Source organism: Etheostoma cragini, chromosome 1 (assembly GCF_013103735.1).
Source record: "Etheostoma cragini isolate CJK2018 chromosome 1, CSU_Ecrag_1.0, whole genome shotgun sequence".
Taxonomy (NCBI): domain Eukaryota; kingdom Metazoa; phylum Chordata; class Actinopteri; order Perciformes; family Percidae; genus Etheostoma; species Etheostoma cragini.
Window position 1 is genome coordinate 3658481 of NC_048407.1, and position 14492 is coordinate 3672972.

Below are 14492 nucleotides of genomic sequence, written 5' to 3' on the forward strand. Positions count from 1 at the left end.
TTTAACCCAATAAGTGCTTCTCCTGTGAGCTGGCGAACAGAGGCTCAGTGCTGATTCAATAAGGAAACGTCCCTGATGCAAATGATCATTCTCAATTCCTCTAACTGGACAAAATGATATTCTAGGAGCCAAATTAGACAGAAATTAGACTGATCTGATCTCCCCCCCCCCCCCCCCCCCCCCCCCCCTCCTCCGTCTTTTCTTTCCTTATAAAAGGTTGTTAATGTTCATGCGGGGAAAATAAAGATTAATGTACCATCTACATATCCAAAATGAGAATGAAAAGCACAGAAGATTGTGTGTTTGACACTCTTCTTTGATGTGTACTGAGCGGGGCAAACTGGAAATAAACAGAAATGCCCTCGGAGAGCCATCACTTTATGCCAGTTTTCCATTAAAATTAAGCATTTAAATATATCTGGAGCGAGTGAGACAGACGACAAGTGCATTTCTGCATCTACTTGTGTTTACGTACTTGTGTGTGCACCATTTGGAATGTGTGTGAACACATGTTTATGCATGCTTGTCGGGTCTGAGCCTGTGTGTATGGATGTGTGTGTGTGTGTGTGTGTGTGTATTTGTGTCTTAGAGGGCCATTTGGACTGGCGAAGACATCTGCTCCATCATACGTCAGGGGCCTGGTGTGACATCTGGGGAATATACTGTATCCTGCCTTGCAACATTACACACAATTTACTGCTAAAGGTCATTATGTACCCGTTAATCCACTTTTAATTGATATCAGCGCAAACAGCACAACCTCCCAGCCACATGACAGATCACCGCCGCCACAAAACCAGAAAATTGCTATTTGGGAGTTAAAAATAGAACGGTAAACTTTTTGCTGTTGTCCGTCTTGGCTTTGGACATTTGCTCCTGCCAAAAGTTAACGGCAGAAGAGTAAAATAAAATGCATGACTGTGGTTTCCTAACACTGACTTGAAAAAAAGAAATAGAATTCATAAGTTAAGTGGCACCTTTGTGGCAATAAATCATGTACTGGGATCTGCTCCTCCATACTATGTCTATACTGCATGTTGCATGTACTGTTCATCTGGCTTTGTGTGAATTGTGACGGCACCATAGAAACAAGTAAATATAAATACCCCAAACCTGTACAGAGGGGCAATTAAAATGGCTTAATAGATATGACATGCTGGAAGATGGATTTCCATTTGGCCGGAAGAATGGAAAGAAAAACACCAATGGGATGTTTGAGGGACTGAATCACCGATAGAAGCTGTTTTACATCTGTTTCAAGTATATCTGCTTAAGTTAGCTGTTAGCGGTGAATTGAGAATGACCCCGGTGCTGTCAGGGTTAAACAATATACGATACAATCTCCTCCGAGGGGAAAGTGACACCGTAGATGCACTGCATAGGCACGCAGAAACTCGGATGAATGGGTCCAACCAATGGCAAATTTGATACAGGAGTATTGTAGGCTTTATTTGTTGGGGACTATTTTTAGCACAAATTAAACACATGTGGTGCTCTAGTGAGTATTTACCAATTTATACTTTGTTAATCCTGCAAGGGAAATGACTATCTTTTCACTCTGTTGTTTTTATTATACACATTACACACAGGCCTGAATTGTGTAGGAACAATACATACACACACACATGCTCAGTACCTATACATGCACTAATGGTGAGATGTCAGAGGGACTTGGAAAGGCGCCCCGGACTTGAACCAGCAACTCTCCGGTTCCTGACTGAGCTACTAGCATGTACATAAAAATATATAATAATTCAAAATTCAGGTACATTTTGAAAAGTAATAGTGCACTAATGTACACATTATGCATGTTTTCAAAGTAAGCGTTACTTTAATTGTATATACGTTCAGATCCATCATATTACAATGTCTGTTAAGTGTGTTTCTAGTGTCTATATGTGTATTATATATATATATATATATATATATATATATACATATAGACACTTGAGATATATATATATATATATATAGCTCAGATCAGAGTAGATCCATTATATTACAGTGTCTACTAAGTGTGTTTCTAGTCTTCGGAATGCCTACACAGGAGTAAGATTTATCATGCTATAATATATGACATTTACTATTGTCATTGTGTTGAAGATGCTATATGGTGGCGACAGACATTGGAGAAGAAAACCAGAAAAAAGTGAGCACTTAGAAAAAGGTATTAGGATGGAGATACTGGGAAAAAAAGAAGAGAAAATAGGAGGGAGGGTTGAGAGGAATGGGGAGGGAGATCACAGGTCCCTCTTGATTCATCCTGATTACAAGGGTAGGTTAAGGTTAAGTGACATGGCCAAGTCCTGCCTCTGCTCCCACCCCCCCACCCCTTCTTTGTCTCCCTCTCCCCTTGCTTAAAGATGAGCAGGGACTCTTATTGGTTAAGCGGCCCTGCCTGAAGTTATGGGTGGCTATTGTCAAGAGGGAGGACCTTTTTATTTTTTACACACAGCTGCTTACTGCTAAATAGTACCTTGTCCAGAAGGGGACAATCTGGGCCTCTAATTGCTGTCACTGAAGCCTAGATTCATTATGTGACTTTCCTATTAAAATGTGAGCATTAATTTGTATAATGAAATATCACCCTCTGCAGTGTGTTCATTAGCTGTGGCCCCACACTGTAGCGCCACAGCCGCACAATGTTAGCTACCTAGAAAACTGTGGTTAATTTTGCTAATGGATATTTCCCCACTCACTGTTCAAGAGGAAATTAATACTGTAACATTAGCTCTTTAACTTTTGGAGAAATTTAAATTCACTTCATTCCTTTCAAGCTGGCGCGAGCCGCTCATTAATCTCGCGTTGCGTTTGCACAATGCCGCCTCGACTGGCTCGGTAAGCAACTCCATTGTGTCACTCACGTTGCATTAGGATGAAGGGGGGGGGGCGCTTCGCCATCATCTGTGAATTTCTCCGGCACAGAGAGGATCTTTAACCGCTGCGAAAGCCACGTTGTGGATGTAATCAGGGTGTCACAGTGGGGCTGGTGTGATTAGGTTACAACAATGATTTAAAGGCCACATATTGGGGATGCATCAAGCTGTTTTTCTCAAGACTACGCTAAAGCTGTGCTTGGATAGGCACACGGGCAGAGACACATTCCTATCCAAAATAACAACATCCTTACTAACTTTTCTCCCTAGCTCCAAGGTGAAGAGTCCTCAACATGAAGCCTTTTTATTGGAATTGGTTGTATTTCTGAGATATGGATGGATCAATGTCAAATGTACTGTGTGTATGAAATTACATGGGCCTACTTTTCTGTGTGTGTTTTACCAAATGAGTAAACGCCAGGCCTAGGTTGAGGCCTCCGCTTCCTCCATGATGATATACGGCTCTCGTGGGTGTCCTTACTGTACTACTCAGAGCAGACATAACTCAGGTCTTTCACCACCAGATAACAGATGCCCCTAAAAACCACCACTATCCCCAGCTACTGGAGGGAAGTCGGGGGGTGGCCCGGCTGTGACCTGGATGCGCTATCTCCTAATTATGTGTGTGTGTGTTACTGTAGCGTGTAACACTTTAAAAGCTATTCCTCCAATTGCTTTCCAGATCTGAGGTACACCGTGTTCCTCGTATTACTAAGGGAAGCAAAAAGGGGGGGGGGGGGGGGGGGGGGGGGGGGGGGGGGGGGGGGGGGGGGTGTTACGGTACGGGTGGTCTCTTTTTCTGCCTTTTAAGTGCATGGACATGGGAGAAAAAAAAGGCAAGTGAGACAGAGAAGGAGAATAAGGAGAATAAGGAGAAAAGCAAGCATTGATTTAGTTGCAGCGGTTTAGCCTCTGCTTCTCTGCTGGCACTCGAGGATTACTTCTACGTGAAGTGAAAAAAACTGACAAAAAGGTCAGGACGGTTGGACTGAGCTTTTCAAGAACATCACGAGCAATGGAGGGGTGTACATTTTTGATTGACCGGGGAATTAGGCTACTTTAAATCATTGGGTAATATCTTTTTTTGAATGTTGGGCCCAGAAATCTTTCTTTTTTTTTAAGAAAAGCACAGCTGTATTCTTGTTTTTTCAGACGGACCATGGGCTTATTTGACTTAGTTACAGTGTGTATGACATCACTCCAGTGGTGGGATGTAATATAAATAGTATATTATAATAATATAAAGTACATTTACTCAAATACGTAGGTACTTTTATTTGAGTCTTCTTTCTACTTTTTACTCCCCTACATTCATCCGACAGCTTTCGTTACTACATACCTTACAGATTAGGGGTTTTTCACAAAAAAAGTATAATTTATAAAATCTTATTGTGTTTTTATAAATGAAACTAGCCAACAATATGACAAAATAAGTCCAGCTGAGATGATTAGACCATTACATGCATAACTGTTTGGATCCTTTACAGTACTTTTACTTTGAATACCGGAAGTACATTTTCCTGATGATACTGACTGTACATGCTGTTACTTAAGGAACATTTTCACTGCAGGACTCTTACTTGTAACAGAGTATTTTTACACTGCGGAATTAGTACTTTTACTTAAGTAAAGGATCGGAATACTTCTTCCAACACTGCATCACTCATTGTGATATGAGTCCAAAAGCAGAAATATGTATTTGGCTAATAAATGAAGCTGTTTCCTTTTACATTACAGATATTCCGTGTCACTTTTATTTAGGTGATCGGAGTAACCTCTTCTAATTAGGGCTGCACGATTAAATGCAATTTTATCAAAATTGTGGTGCAATATTTGTAAATAGCAAAATATGTGTCTAACCATTCTGGATGAATAAGTGTGGGGGCTGCAGAGACGTCCCGGCCAACCAATAATAACCTACAGACTAAAGGAGGACATCTTTGTTTGGTACAGATCCTTGCAAAAATCACACTACATGACTATAGAACACTTTTATTTGTGTTTTAATGAAAATTAGAACGATAATCCCAAAAATTGATCATTCCCTCCAATAATCTATCGCAATTTGACATTTTCCTCATATCGTGCAGCCCTACTTAATAATGCCTTGCTCAACGATGCTTTGACTGGGCAAATGGTGGTTGATGTGTTCTGTTGCGGCACGTACAAACCCTGCACTTAGCAATAGAAAGTCTCACCGCAAAAATATTAATGTTTGATTAATCACTTATGTCAATTATGAAGCACAAACGCCAATCTTTTTGCAGCTTCTTCTCTCGCTGTTATACTGTATTACGTTTTGTAAAGGTCATATGTCATAAAGCAAAAAAAACTGAAAAGAACATTAGCTAAGGTCCAATATTGACATGCTTTTCTGGTGATTGTGTTGTTAATTAACAATACATTTAATTTCACTTAATCGTTAAAATCATAGATTAATGGAAAATACATATAATCTGCAGAAGAGCTGAAAAGATTATTGGATTAGTTGCCAACTATTTCATTTATGTTGAGTCATTTTTTAATGAAAAAAAAATAATATTTTCAAGTTCCTTCCATCCTGAATATCTTTGAGTTGTTGAAAAAACAAGACATTTAAGGACCCGACCGACCCTGATGGGGCCCGGTGGGACCCTAAGGGAACCTAAGGGACCCTAAGGGACCTGGCGGTACCAGACGGGTCAGCCCGGGTTAGGAAAGATATTTAGAAATGATGTTCGGGTTTGGGTCGGGCTCGGTCACATCAGCACGATCAAGCATTGATCTATTTAAATTGAGCAGAGGAGGATGTCCACAGAACCTGTGGTGGGAATTTGATTGGATTTGGTTCTGTTAGCTTGGCTCATTCTTGGTTGGCCTATGTTTATTTTAATTTCAATTGGCTATATAATTCGGACATCTTCAACTTGTTGCCCCGTGTTCCACACCATCAAATGTACATGTGTCATTACTATGAGGAAAAAAGGAGATTCTAACTGTGTCTGGCACGGGCACGGACATAAATATCTTAATGCTTGTCAGACTCGGTATCGGGTTTGGATACTGCTCTGTCGGACACGAGCCGGGCTCGGACAGAAAAATACCGCCCGATCCACACTCTACTGAGGACGTCATCTTTGGTTTTTAAAGACAAAACGACAAAGGGATTGACTGAGAAAATAATCAACAGATTAATCCACAATGAAGCAAGTCATTAGTTTCAGCCCTAATCTGTACAATTCTCCAGCGCTTAGATGGCAGAAGTGTCCTAACATCAGAATTCCCCCTTTCCAGATTGGAAACACTAACCTGTGAAAAACACAAAAAAAAGTATGTCGTGGCAAAATATTACCAGGACCTTTTTGGTTAAGTTTACAGACATTTCTTTTAATCCAAAAAGTAAATCTAATGACGGAAAACACCAGAGAAAAAAGAAAGATTCTCTTCAAATTTAGACAGGATATAAGCCTGTATTTCTACTGACTTTTCCAACAGTGTATTCCCTGTGAGATGAACTGAGAGGCTGCGGAGGGGAGTCACCTGACAAACTTTTACTTTTCCACACCAGGCCCAGCAGCCAGGAGCAGGCGTCCTTGTCGTAAGGTGACCTGTGCATGGTCTAATTGTGACTTTAGCCTGGATAGGCAGTGGGGCGTTTGTACCTTGCAGAGGGTTAGAACTCTGGCTACCGGCCACAGTCCACATCATTACTCTGACTGCAGCCTTAACCTCCCGGCAACGAGCAGAAGGGCCCGGAAGCCCTGCTTTGGCGAGATGTATGGGCCGAGCGAGTACGCAGCTCGGAGGGGTTAGGACGCTTGACTGGAAAATAAAGCTAAATCTATTAGGCCCATCATCTCACGCATATCCATAAACTGTGGACAGGCCGGCTTTGTTTTGGCTTCAACGTTATTGTGAGTTAGCGAGTGTGAAATTGCCCTCAGAGTGATGTCATTGGAGGACACTGAACCCTTGTTGTGTTAATTGGAGCTCAATGCAAGCCTCGATGGAGGACACTGTTAGGAAACGCATATTCCTGAGTAGTTCATTTTATTTCTATTTATGTTAATTTGAATGACATGTGTTACAATAAAACATCTGATAAAACTACATTTTGTGGACTAAACAGGATTGTGATTTAGGTGAGAACTACAGTACGTGGTATGATGAACTGGGATCGATGGGTTTTTTAGGGTCCTGCTTATCTCTCACGCCATTGCCTAGGCCATTCATTTTGATGGAGGTGGTTTGGCCTGAAAGAACGTGTGTCCTTCTTTCTTAATTTTTATATTCTATATCTAGAAAGGTATCTTGATGTCTTACTTTTTCATCTAGGGCCTTTGAACAATTCCAGACAAAGTGCTTCCCAGACAAGTAATGTAGTATCAATTACAAAACCAATACGCAATCAATGCATCTGCATCACATCCATCATATTTTAGAGGCAGATTGACCCCAATATCTCATTAGGCCATATTCATAAACCAATATATCAGTCTAACCCCAGAAGGGAATGTAAGTATAGGTAGGATAGTAAATGTTGCATGTGAAGTATAATAAATGATATGCACTCCATGCCTGCACTCGGCTGATGAAGGGGTTGGTTTGATTTTTGGTGTATATACTGACCTGTGTGTATCCGCAGATGGACTTTGAGGTGATGGGAGGTGCGGAAGGTCTTGCCACAGTAGGGACAATCCTTGGAGGACGAGCCCACACTGCGTTCCCGATGCTGGGACAGAGACGGCTGGATGCTCCCTGCTGCCTTCCCCAAGTCCTCCCCAACATCTGGAGCATGCACAAAGAGACGAGACAAGGAGGGAGAGACAAATGGAGAGGTGTGTTGAGTGCCACTTCAAACCAACCCTCCACACATCACAACACATCGTTTTTTTTCTTCTACCTCTTCTTCTTTCCCCTCTGTGTGTCAGTCATTGTCCCTTCGTTTCCCCCGTTGCGCGAATGTGCAAACGCCACACAAAGTCAAGCGCATCAAATGGGGCTCACAGGCCGTGCTATTTTTCCCTCCGTGACAGAACGCTGACAGTTCATAAGCTTTTCAGTTTCTTTAGAAACACCATAGTCCTGAGATACACCCACCCCACAGCCGCCACCTCAACTCAAACACACACACACACCATTGACACCAGCACCTGCATCGACACCGCCTCCTCTCTCCTCCTGCCTTTTTCTTTTTTTATCCCTGCTATCATCATCATTCCTATTAAGCATATGCCGGATCTGAGTGAAAATTAACAATGCAAAAGAAGACAGAAAGAAAGCAAGACGGGGGGGCGAAGCAAAGTGAGGGAGAATTGGCTGTGTCAGCATCGTCGGATCTCCTCGCATCTCTTCCCCGCGACCTGATTTTGACAGGTAGCTGTCAGAGATATGATAGGGTGATAACAGTTTTGACCCAGCCCTCCGCCAGCCCCCCACCCACCGCGCCACAAAAAACCCCGATGATGCACAGTTTAGTGCAAAAGCAGTCTGTTATCAACACAATCACCCTCCGAATATGAATTCCGAAGATGAGTGACGACAACCTAGGAATGTGTTGACAGCGGCATAATCGGAGGTGAGGGTGCCATCATCAGTTTGTGCACATTGGCCGCGTCGTTGGGATTGGTTAGGAGTCTGTGATGTGCTGACATAAGTTTAAAAAAAAAAAAAAAAAGAAAGAAAAGAAACTTGAAAGAAACAAAACGGAGTACACAACAGATGCTCGAAATGCCTTGCATCTTGGAGCTGTTAAATTAAAAATATCTGTACTAGTTCAAATAGCGTTCGGTTTGATTGGTTGAGGTTCAACATCGAGCCGCACGGCGCGGGACTGTCACGACAGATTCACGGACTTCACAGCAGAGTCAAAATTCATAGGAGAATATTTTTTTGGGGGTGTTTTATGTCATTATTTTTGTTCGTGCACACTGCCGTATGCGATTGAAAATGTATTCATCTGAAATATGTAGGGAAGAATGGAACTTCGTGCTCATGAGCAGACCCAAACAGAATCAGTAGATTATTATATATGTATATATTATTTTTTTTCACAATTGTCAGCGGTGATCCAGAATATGAAAAAGCTGGATTTAGAGGATTGTGAGTTTTTCTGCTTGGGGTGGAAATATGCAATGGCGTAGGTTTTGTTTCAACATGTTGGGGGGGGGGGGGATTATATCCTGGGGGGTAGTCCCTCTTATTATTTTGATCGTCAGACACTCATGGCGTTTTGGGACCTGTTTGCCTTTTTTGGTTTTCCATTTTGATAAAAAGTCCCTGGTACCTGCCAGTACAGACAGTCTGAGTCTGTTGCTTGGCCTCCATGGTAAATAAAGGGAAGAAATAGCATGTCAGTACTCATGCTAGTGACCCAAAGATGCACAAATGGCTCAAAATTTTGCATAGGATTTGGTATGTGGGCAGGGAGGAGGGGAGGTTGCCCCGAAAGACATCCAAAGGAATCCAATTCGAGCAACCCGCTAAGGCAACGGCGGCAGCACAATAAGGAACATTTCCTTTAACATTAGCCTAATCTTTTCTTTCCTGTCGCTTCCCCGCCCCCCGGTTCCACCCCTCCTCTGTCGGGCGAGTCAAATAAGGTTTACAGAATGGAAAGACCCAAGTCAGCAAGTCCTCTTCCAAACTGACACTAAACACACAACTCCATTCAGCGACACTGCTATCAGGCTGAATGCGATTTATCACAACTGAAACTGAAAGGCGACCTAAATGTAAGTCTGTGACAATACGCAGACACTGAATACCAGCTGCTTCTACTTGGGCTTGGCAACAGCGCGGTTTAATTCTGTGTGGTAGCGGGGAGAAAGAAGCCGGGAGACAGTTTTTATTCTTTTTTTTTTTTTTTTTAATGCAGATGTTAAACTGTGGATCTCGGTTTTAAAAATGATCTTGCTTTCCACGTCATTTTAAACAACATGTGATATTACACAGACATTGGCAGATGAGTGGAAACAAGAGAAGTGGAGGAAGACAAAAACAAGTCCAAAACAGAGGAGGCATTCAACAACGTTGCCCATTATTTCCACTTGTATAGCGACTGAGGGCTGGCCCTCCCAAAATTCAATTAAATGACAAGTAATAAAATTTGTTGGCTTGTTAAAACGGAAAATTGAAAACAGCACTGTGTTTCATTCAATCTACCTACTGTACTATCCACTTCAAAATTGCGACATTTTTAAGAAACTTCTGTACATCAAGACCAATTATTGTGACCTCCGTGCTACAGTTTCATGCAGTTTACACCATAGACAAATTGTAAGTGTATTATTGTGGGTAAAAATATAATTTCCTGCATAATTTGAGTACTGCGTGAACACATCATGCAGCCACCACAGTATTCTTTTGCATTTTAATTTGAATGCATTTAAAAGACAGCATGTGGACAGAAAATAAATAAATAAATGAAATTATACAATTCCCCCGGTGCTTGGTCCAGGACTGCACCATACTGTAGCCATAGTCGCCTCCTCATAAACATATTTCGAGCGGTCTACTGTACAGATCCCCTTTTGGCAGAGATTCCCCAGATCGTGTAGCAGGCAGTTAGCCCACCTGCCCACCCCAGATGGGTCTAAAATTAAAAAATCCAAAACACAGATTAGAAGCGGGACAAACACCAGACCAGAGTTCCAAACACACACACATATATACACACGCACGCACAAGCTCGGCATGTCTGTCTCTCTGCCACGCACATTCACACACACGCCACGCGTCCTTGTGTGTCAGGGTTAATAGTGCTCCTGTAAGAGGAAGACATATTACTGAGAGGAGGAGAGTGTGCTCTCCTGGCATATAACAGCCCTTCAATAATAAATGGGCTTTACACATTGTCACACACACACACACACACACACACACACACACACACACACACACACAGACACACACACACACACACACAGACGCAGACACACGCACACTACAAAGAAAGGTAAAACAGAACTTTGAGGTGTGCGTCCTCACACAGTAGTTCGATCCTTTTACTTAAGAAAAAGTACTTTCAATGTGTTACTTAAGTAAAAGTATGTAAGTACCATCAGGAAAATGTACTTTAGACATGATGAAAACAGTTCCGTCAGTCAATGTAGACCTAACTATCCCACACGGCGTAATCATGTGGTCTTACACATCTCCTTATGGAAATGATATACTTAAAAATATGGTCAGTACACACGGTACAATACTCAACACATACATGAAACACTGGCAATTCATAACCAAAATTAAAATAATGTATCTAAAGTGCAATATTCAAAGTGATAAAAGAGAAATTAAAGTGTTTAATGGTCTAATCAATTCAGCGGGATGTGTAGACAGTTACATTGGTGGGTAGTTTAATTTATAATAAACTACATGTGTTGTGTACAGGCATCCTAGTATACAAAATAACTAGTAACTCAAGCTGTCAGATGAATGTGGAGGAGCAAAAAGTACAAGAATTCACTTTGAAATGTAGAGTTAAAGAAGAATTCAAGTAAAGTACAAGTACCTCAACATAAGTACTGTAACCCTCCTGTTGTCCTTGGGTCAAATTTGACCCCTTTAAAAAATGTCTATATCTGAAATATGGGGTTCTTTTTAAGCAAATTACCACAAAATAATGGATTGGATTGGATATGGATTCCATACACCGCTCCTATGCAAGTAAAATCATCTGTATGTTCCTCTGATCTTAACTATTAATCAAAATAATTCCTAATTTCTGCTTTTTTAACTCAAATATTAGGTATTATTCTGTATAAATGAGGGTTATTTTAAAGAAAAGTTGCATTTCACTCTACAGTAACCGTAGTCTCCATACAGTTTGACCATCTGTTTTTGTTGTTTCTGGGCAGGAAAGCCAATTTTCATTATTTACCGGGGTGGTTTGCAAGAATTTTTTTTTTTTTTTTTTTTAAAGATTATTTTTCATAGAGGATATCATAAATTCCAAAAAGTAGTGTGGTAGTAAGGTGGTGTTAGTGAAACTTTAGTGAGACTAAAAAGTCTTAAAAAGGGACAAAAATGATAATTCTTTGTTAGTTTTGACCCGGGAGGACAACACAAGGGTTAAGTACAGTTCCTTAAGTACATGTACTCAGGTACATCCCACCAGCACACACGTGTGTGTGTGAACCCACGTCACTCCCGGGGCGAGCCGGTGAACCGGCCGTCCTCCTCGCTTGTCTTTAATCAGTCGACTGATCCGCGGCTTTTAATGCGACTGTTCCAATTACTGTAAAAGTCAGACTGCTCCATATAACCACAAATATTGACACTTTACTGCACAACACATTTATGACATTTTGAAGGTCACCTCGTATATTAGGCATCACGGTACACAGCTGGGGGTGTGATGTTGGGGTGGGGGGGGTGGAGGGGGGGGTACTCTTAATCGCTTGTTGACACCCGGCCGTAACTATCCTCCGAGTATTGATTTTTCTTTACACGTTGTCCATCTTTTTTTTCTTCTTTTTTTTTTTTTAATGCAAAGAAGATTCTCTGTCGGAGACGTAACATTAAAGTGATTGTCACAGGTGAGCCTTTGGGTTTTTATAGAGCAGCCTGTAAAGGTTAGCTACTATTACTCCCTTCACTTTGCTCACGCTGTTATGCAATTAGGAAAGGCCCGGCATTTTGGTTCAGAATCTTTAACGGTCCAATGTAGGGGAATTTCTCCCATCTGGCTTTGAGATCATGATCTTCCTCGCGCCATGTAGTTCAAAGTACTGCACGTATTATAGCTACAGTAGCCCTCACGGTTTAAAAAGCTGGTCTCTTCCTCTTTTCAATATCCTTTTTCTCTTTCTGGGCAAAGAAGAAGACTGCTATCCCTGAAATTTGGATTTTGACTACGTGTGGTCTTCCATGTCTCCTTCGTCAAACTTGCCGGGGCCGGGAAGCGACGACACCCGTTTCGATCAGGAGAGACGTGTTTGCAGATATGCAAAACCTTATTGTACATAAACATAATACAATGTACAGTCTTTGGAGCTTTAGACTCCATCATTATAGAATAATTTGTGAAAGCGGTAAGGGAGCCAAGACAATCCCCCCCAATGGAGTCTAGACACTGGTGGTGGTGGTGAAGGAGCCTCAAGACTCAGACCGAAGGAGTGGACCCAGCGTCCAGCATGAGGAAGACCCAGGGTGCCTTTGGGTGACAATGACTGGAGGTGGAATGTTAATAATAATGTATAATAACACATACTTTATTAATTCCGCAAGGGGAAAGTACAATTTGTTAAAAGGGGAGGAGGAGGGTTGCACGCTTTGCCTGAAACGACCACTGACAGCAGCAGGGGGAGAAAGAGATTTAAAGCAGGGTTCTGATTGGCCCTTGGAATTAGCGGCCGATTCTGATTGGTTTAACAGAAAGAAAACAGTGAACGTCTCCAACAGCTGATTTAGAAATAGAGAAGTTATTAAGTGTAGCATCCTGTGAGTTTGTCATGTGTCCAGTACTGTATGTCCCTTACTGGCTAACGTATCTCAAGATGGCGCATGAATATGGAACGTCTACCCCAGTTCATGCAAGTGCAAATGACAAATTTCAAGCCAATATGAATACTTAAAATTGATGGCGGTGGGACATATTTATGAAAAAGGACAGGTTTGTAAATGGACAACACATATTTTGATAATTAACTAAAACGTTACACACTGGTCCTTTAAATTGCACCATTTACATGTTGCCAGATTACTAGAATTGCACGATATATGCATTCAAAAAGGGTAAAAAACTGGCACCAGGCCATCCTTTAGCACACTAAAAAGCATACTAATAAAGATAGTACAGGGTGGGAAGGTCTGCTCCTTACATATGCAACTGTCAATCAAATCCTGGGTCTATCACCACCTCAAACTGAAGAGTTATTTCATTAAAAAACATATTTAGATGTAAATGAATTACAGTACAATCATTACAGGTTTCAAGTGCAATGTTATTGTTCCTGTTGCCGAGGAGAATTTATAATTATATGACAGAGAAAAAAAACGATGTCTATAATTATTTGATATTTAATTAAAGATCAGCATTAACAAGCCAATGCTTCTCTCTCGTCTAAATTGTGTTGCGTGTGTCAAAGGCCGCTGGCTGTGTTGACATGTTTTCCTTCAGCTAAAACCAGCCATTAATCCCCACAAAAGATCGTCATTTATATCAATTATTGAAGAAAAAAAAAAAACACGTTTTAATTAAACGTTCAAGCCACCACTGCTTATTTCCCCCTCCCCAAATTTTTCCTGTCAAACCCAAATATTCAAACAGTTCTATGAAGCACCCGCTTGCCTGAAAAAAACTGTGACTGGTGCTGGTACAAGAGTATGACAGAGACAGGGTGGAAAAAAAAAAGAGAAATCCATGTATAATTCAGCTGTATCTGATCTGAGACCAGCTCCTCTCCCCTCTGCCTTTACTGGTGTCACGGCGGCGTAATGGAACATGCCAGAACAAAGGCTCTGAGATCAGATTGGAGCAGAGTTGAGCAGGCCATCTGGGACGCAGGCTGAGTATCAGTCACTCTGCCTGCTGTCTGCTGCACTCACACTCCCCTCTGACTAACTGTGTGCGAGAGTGCAACTGTGTGCATGTGTGTGTGTGTGTGTGTGTGTGTGTGTGTGTGTGTGTGT

At 41.6% G+C, this 14492-nt stretch overlaps 1 protein-coding gene across 3 annotated transcripts in view; it reads right to left on the minus strand.

Moving 5' to 3' along the window:
* The window catches only part of znf536 (zinc finger protein 536), a 205829-nt gene that overhangs the window by 80248 nt on the left and 111089 nt on the right, over positions 1-14492 (minus strand). For all 3 annotated transcript variants that reach the window (XM_034866439.1, XM_034866630.1, XM_034866708.1), the window contains one exon: positions 7485-7643. In XM_034866439.1, the coding sequence (XP_034722330.1) occupies positions 7485-7643 (159 nt within the window). The remainder of the gene's footprint in view (positions 1-7484; positions 7644-14492) is intronic.